The 6,924-nt window shown below is 33.4% G+C and overlaps 1 protein-coding gene across 1 annotated transcript; it reads left to right on the top strand.

Moving 5' to 3' along the window:
* The first annotated feature begins 2,239 nt into the window (after positions 1–2,239).
* On the top strand, positions 2,240–4,642 carry LOC136274132 (uncharacterized). Its single transcript, XM_066080491.1, has 4 exons — positions 2,240–2,307; positions 2,525–2,659; positions 2,752–3,621; positions 4,372–4,642. The coding sequence occupies exons 1-4, from the start codon at positions 2,283–2,285 to the stop codon at positions 4,452–4,454; spliced, it is 1,113 nt and encodes a 370-aa protein (XP_065936563.1). The 5' UTR covers positions 2,240–2,282; the 3' UTR covers positions 4,455–4,642.
* The last annotated feature ends 2,282 nt before the right edge of the window (positions 4,643–6,924 follow it).

Below are 6,924 nucleotides of genomic sequence, written 5' to 3'. Positions count from 1 at the left end.
GCCACAGAAGTGCTACCTTAATCTGCGTAGAGTGAAGCATTTCAAAAATAAATTTAAATTGTGAAATTATGTATAGCCGCCAAAATTACTTTGGAGGGATGAGATGTTTATTTTATCGTTTAAATAGAATACTTTTGTGAAATCGTACAATACTCATTGGTAAAAGAATATTTGATATATTTGTTTTGACAAGAGAAACGATTAAAATATGTTGTTGTTGTTATTGTAGTATTTTGATTTATTGTATACATTTCATAAACATCTGTGTTATTGAAGCATTAATATATAAACTGTAGCAATACGTACGCTTCATAAACCAAACTTTATGGGAAAATGAACTGACAAATGAACGTCTATATTAAACATTGATGCAAGAACTTAATTGAAGATTTTGATGAGAACAATAATAATAAATAATCAAATATTAAAAAAGATTATATGTTCCTCCTATTTAAAAGTTTAAACTTATCTAGACATATGTTTTAGGTAGACCCGTCAAATCATGGACACAGCAAGAGCCCAATATAGAGTACATCAGTGTTCTAAGTGTCCAGGTGACACAGGGTACTATTGTGTATCGTGTCCATGTGATCTGTGTCCCCGTTGTAAAGAGGGCCACTTAAACGATCTTAAAACAATTGACCATGATGTTGTGAAACACAATGAAAAATATTGGGGCAATGTCGAAGTATTGTGTACTAGATCCGCTTATCAAGGGAAACGACAACAACACAAAGAAACCATTCACACCATCAAAAGTGAGACTCTCTTTTACAGATCTGTTCTCAGGACGGGAATCATAGCTGATATCAACACCTGTCACAAAAAATTCTCCCTTTTTCAATTAGAAATGAATGCAAAGGCCAAGAGACTGAAAGAACGCCTTGATAATATTCGATGCGATGTTGATTTTAAACACAGGTGTCGTAAACAGAGAAAGGACGTGCATGGATATATTGCCAGCATTCAGATATATCTAGACAGATATGAAAAGTCCGCTATCCGTCCGCTACAATTCCTTTCCTCCATAAAGACAACCCACGTTACTCCCAAACACCGCACACTCCATAACAGCCAAATGTCTATGACAGAGTCACTTAACAAGGTTGCTGTATTGGAGTCACTGATTAAAATCAAATGCACCGAGAGAGGGGATCGATCCGTAGGAGAGGATCATTTTCTAAAACCATTGCCTAAACCTGAATTGCATCACTCTCTTACTGTTAGAGGTGCTGATGGTTGTTATCACATTTCATGTTTTACAACAGATCAGGTCTTTGTAAGTGATAAAGAAGGAAACCTTATTCTAACAAACACAAAAGAAGACATTTTTTGCCATCTGAAAGATATATGTAGCGATGATAGTATTAAGTGTAATGGATTACACACAGTAAACAATGAAAATGAATTAATTTATATAGATGGGAATTATAATATTAAAAAACAGCCGAGGAACCAGGGAAAGCCACACATTTTTATAACAACAACAGACTCGATATGGGAACCACAGTGTGTTTACTGGTCCCCGTCAACGGGAGATCTACTGGTTGCGCAATATAAAAGAGAAAGTGCAAAAAACGAAAAGGTTCAGGTTGTCCGCTACAACCAGACAGGACAAGAAAAACAAGCAATACAACATAAACCTGATCTTTACAGCAAACCTAGCTACATAACGGAGAACAACAATGGGGATATCATTGTGTCTGACTATGGATTGTCTGGTGCTGTAGTGGTGACAGAGCGTGGAGGAAGACATCGTTTTTCCTACACAGGACATCCATCAGGATCAGGGCTACGGCCACGTGGAATATGTACTGACGCGCTGTCACACATTATAGTATGCGATGGTCGAACATACACAGTACAAATGATAAACAAGGACGGTCAGTTTTTGTCACATATATTGGTAAGACCAGCAGGGATACTCCAACCTTATAGTTTAAACTACGATGTCAACACTCACCGTCTCTGGGTCGGATCGGAGTATAACAATAAAATTTGCGTATACAGATATTTAACAAGGCAGAAAACAATTTCTGGTAATTAACATTTATTCAGATGCTGAAACGCTTGTGTAAATAATGCAATACGAAAGAGAGGTAATATCATGGTTATTACCATAAATTATTCTTTCTAATGCCATGAATTCATGAAGACGTTTCTTAAGATGTAACTGCATGATTATTTACTTCATATGCTGATAGTTCTAAATGAATTTACTTCATTGATTTCAAATTACAGAACACCTATTTGATAAAAGAACACATGCGTCTGAAGATGAAATGCCCAAACCTTCAAGAGCGATAGGTACTTAAACATCATTTCATTGAGTGACTAACCGAACTGTCAACCTGTGATTTTTTGCATTTAATCAATGTTTAAATTTAAAGAAGTCTGTTTCATAAAACCATGTTGGAGATGTGATATGTTTTTAAATGATGAAATAAAAAATATGCTGAAATTGGGATTTTAATCAAATATTAAATTTAATTTGGGCATTGACTGATTAATGTTTTTCTTGTAGATCCAAATTCAACCCATGTCATTTTGAAACCTCTGCATGATATTAAGTATACCGAAACATCGCAAAAAGATAAGGAGTGTCTGCAGAAAGTTATGACAAGCGACCATAGGTTACATGAATCTCGCATTGTGACAGGTAATTGAATAGTTATCAATTAGCAAACTTAGTCGGTTATTAAATTTTATCATAAATGCAGTTATTTATTACAAACAATACATGGTTTACAGGTGAATGTCAAGCCACAGTTGATGCGAAAGGATTAGAGAGTCAGACGTTACATCGATCAATAAGAATATCGGGTGTTGAGAATTGTAATCACATTTCATTTGTGACCTTAGACCAAATGTGGGTCAATGATAGAAGAAACCTTATTTTATGGAACACAGATGGCGGTATTTTACATCGACTCATAGATGTATACTGTGGTTCAAATCAAGGATCACACACTGTGAACAGTGAGGGGGAATTGATTTATATAGACAGAAATTATAATATCAATAAGCTGTCAAATAATAGGCAAATTGTCTCAGTATTAGTAAAGAGAAAAAACTTTAAATGGTTACCGCGATGTGTCTACTGGTCCTCTCGCACAGGGGACACACTGGTAGGGATGTTTTCCGTTCATAAAAACAAAGGCATGTATAGCAAGATTACCCGCTTTAACAAGAATGGACATTGGACTCAAACAATTCGGCGTGACAGTTCAAATCAGGATATTTATAGTGAACCGAGTTATATAACAGAAAACAACAATAGGGATGTTATAATGTCTGACTGGTCTGGTGCCGTAGTAGTGACAGATCATCAGGGAAGGCATCGTTTCTCCTACACAGGACATCCGCCAGGTTCAGGACTTAAGGCTTGCGGGGTCTGTACTGACGCGCTGTCACAAATCCTGGTGTGTGATAGAAGAACCGATACGGTGCATATATTAAATCGGGATGGTTGTTTCCTGTCTCTTCTAACCACACAAATAGATGGTGTTTTTAAACCATGCAGTCTGTGTTATGATTATAGCACGCATCGTCTTTTGGTTGGGTTAGAGTCAAACAAAGTATGCGAATACGAATACATAACCGAGCCTAAAGATCTGAGTGGTATGTCTTACATTTTATAGAAATAAAAAGATATACAGAAACGGCATCTTTAAAATGTGATTTAGGGTGGGATTAACAGAAATCATTTAATAAAAATACACCTCTTTATCGATCACTCAATCACCATTATTAATATAAATTTTTTCTCCCACTTGAAGACGCCGTTTTGATACTTTAACTCAAAGTTTCCTGTTGTGACCAAAAGCATACCTTTCAGGGCACAAAATGCACGGCTTATATTACGTACGTGTTATTCAACGGACAAGGTGAATGTATTGACCTTTTCGATATGCATTTTGAACGCTGTCTCCCTACCTTAATTGTTTTCCGAAACATATTATCTATATGAATTTACAGTTGTAAATATCATTAATGGATATTGTTTTGAATATTCATAAATTAATGTTTATCTTACAGTAAAGTAAAAAAAACCCACAAAAAACAACAACTACAAAACAACAAAAACCAAACAACAACAAATGATATTCTTCTGAATATGAGATATCACAAAGTGCATTTTATTCGCAATTTCGTTAATAAAATCTTATTGTTTTTCTGAACCTGTTTTACGTTACTCTGATTATTGATATTATTAGAAATAAGTTCAGTTTGCTGGAACCATTTAATTTGTTGAGCTGTTGCAGCAATCTTTTCAATTTGTTATATCAGTAATATCAGATAATCATTCATTAAAAGAAGTGTGACCGTTATAGTTGAAAGTTTTATAGTGTGTCTCTATTTCTATTGTAGATGGACGTCCATTCAACACTGACAGAAATGGTTCTTCCAACTCAACCTGTTCTGATGTTTCGATGTGTGTTGACAATTCATAACTTGTTAGTGTTTATTTTGAATTGTAGCCCGCTGTACAACTGGTGTTGTTAGCAACGCTTTATCATGGTTAACTGGTGTTGAATTGTGTTTAATTCAAATGAACTAATGAATCATTGTTTACACTTTTAGTCATAATTATTTTTATCAGAATATTAAGGCATTTATCAAGTGATTAAATTATCATTATATCAAATTTATATTTTCTTTCATTTAGTTGTCCGCCTTTATTAACATTTGCAAAAAAGAGCGTCGACAATCAATATTTGGCATTGTTATTCCATAAGCAAAAATCATTTGCAAAAAAAGGTCAACATCACAATATTATAAAAAAAGGATGATTACAAATTTTGCAAGTGTTTAATCACAACTTATTTCCATCCACTTACCGCTATTTCTTTTTTAGAACACATCAAAATTATAATGCTATATTTATGAATATAAGAATTGTTTCCAATTTTTATTGATCAATCAGAATTATTGTTTTATATAATGTTTTAAGAAATCGGCATGGAATAGGCCAAACATCTTTAAGATCATATGTCCCCAATGTGTTGTCAATTTTCATTTGATTTTTATACTTTCGTATCTTTGTTTTACGAATCTAAAAGTAAAATATATCTTTCACAAAATCACCTTTTTTAAAGTAAACTGAAAATATGGCGTACTACAAATTTTAGCGCCTTTTGCGCAACTGGTCTTTAACGCTAAAATTAGTTGTGTGGCAATAATTTTCTATGTGCATTAGATATTTTGAAGTTACAATACAATTGCACATGTAAATAGCGAGGGTAATCGATAAAGGTCTACCAAAACTGGAATGATAAATACAATTTAGTTTCTTATCATTATCTATCATAAGCATCTTTCAAACTTAGCTTCTTCCCGTGCCACTTCCATTCAGTGCCTATAGAGGTGAAAATGGGACCAAGCGTGACAATCGTCCATGCTGACAGTCCATGATTGATTCATTTATGGCTTTTTGATTTGCAGATTTAAAGATAAATATAGGATCTCTCATGAATTGCAATGGTATATGATTTTTATCCAACGAGTTGTGTGTTTTCTATCCCCGAGCCTCAAGGATTATTTTTATCACATGCTTTACCACATATTATGTTAATCCCAATTTTCTCTGTAAAAATTATAATTGTGAGCTGCACAACACATTAACTACAAGACATCAACAATTTTACGCATAGAAAAAACGTTTCTTGAAGTTTAACAAACAAACATTTTGTTTTCGAAAAAAAAAATCATGAATTCATGAAAAATAATAAAACAGCATTTAATGCTTCACATTTAGAACTCAATACTTCCAACTGAATTATTTTGCTACTTTTTCATTTTACGTCAATTAACTGCTTAAACTTACGTAATGTTTAATTATGACGTCACGTGGCGTACGAACATACATTGTAATATCAATCAAAGTAATGAAAGTACTGAAAAGCGCTAACCTAGCTTGGCTCTAAAGGAAATTTATTTCGTGCAAGTGTATGTAATTAAGCCTTATTGAAATTTTGACATTTGTTCATTACTATCAATTGAAAATATTCAATTCCAGTAGGGTCGTAATGGTGTTGAACTTTATTCTAATTCAATTTGAATTTGATTAAAAAAACTAAGTCGAATTTATGTTTTCTTTAAATATACATGTAAATTATGATTTATCATATACACTAAAGTTAATTTAAATCAAAGCTGGACACGACCTGTAAATGAACACTTGCCTGAATCATGATATATAAAAGCTTTTGATTATGTACACTTTATTTCACATCTGAACCTTGTGGTTTGTTTAATATTTGTCCAATATTTGCACTTTTATATTGCTGATATACGTGCATTTTCTTTATAAATGTATTGCATTGACAACTATAATTGATGTTCCGAATCTTCTTGTGTATATGTACTGGTATATTAAGTGTATATAAGTAACAAATGTAAGCGACGTAAAATATACGTCAACACATATGAGATCTACAATGCAAAATTAAAGTGTTTAGACAGTTCCTTATATACGTGCTGTGGGGAGAGTGGTGATCACCAAGAACTATGGCTATTTACAAACGTTTTGATTTTTCTACATTTCAGCTTCTGTTATGCACTTTATTTCCTCACAAGATTAGCTTTTTTTAAAAGCTAAGAAAGTCAACCAGTGGAATATAAATTTTAGGTTACAAGAGACTACACAATTTACAAAAATACAAGATATAAATAGTAACCAGGTCAATAATAATATGCGGATGTACATATATTTTTATAACTGTATGTGTGGAGACAAGTGTGTAGCAGTGTACACGTATACAATGCGACGATGTGCAGTTTGACTTTAACCCCCCCCCCCCCCCCAGACCAAGTTCATAGCTTCTTTGAATTTCTCTAACACGGACTGTCTAGTAATTACTTCGCGTTCCAAGAGTTCCCATTTACGCAATTACATTTGGAGTTTTATAACAGCTTGATTAA

This window comes from Magallana gigas, chromosome 1 (assembly GCF_963853765.1).
Source record: "Magallana gigas chromosome 1, xbMagGiga1.1, whole genome shotgun sequence".
Lineage (NCBI taxonomy): Eukaryota > Metazoa > Mollusca > Bivalvia > Ostreida > Ostreidae > Magallana > Magallana gigas.
The sequence above is the reverse complement of the archived record's forward strand: the minus strand, read 5'-3'. Positions and strand labels throughout refer to the sequence as shown.

Coding starts and splice junctions, on each gene's coding strand:
- LOC136274132 (XM_066080491.1), top strand. CDS start 2,283: ATGCCCAAACCTTCAAGAGCGATAG. Junction 2,308..2,524: donor CAAACCTTCAAGAGCGATAG/GTACTTAAACAT, acceptor TTTTTCTTGTAG/ATCCAAATTCAACCCATGTC. Junction 2,660..2,751: donor TGAATCTCGCATTGTGACAG/GTAATTGAATAG, acceptor CATGGTTTACAG/GTGAATGTCAAGCCACAGTT.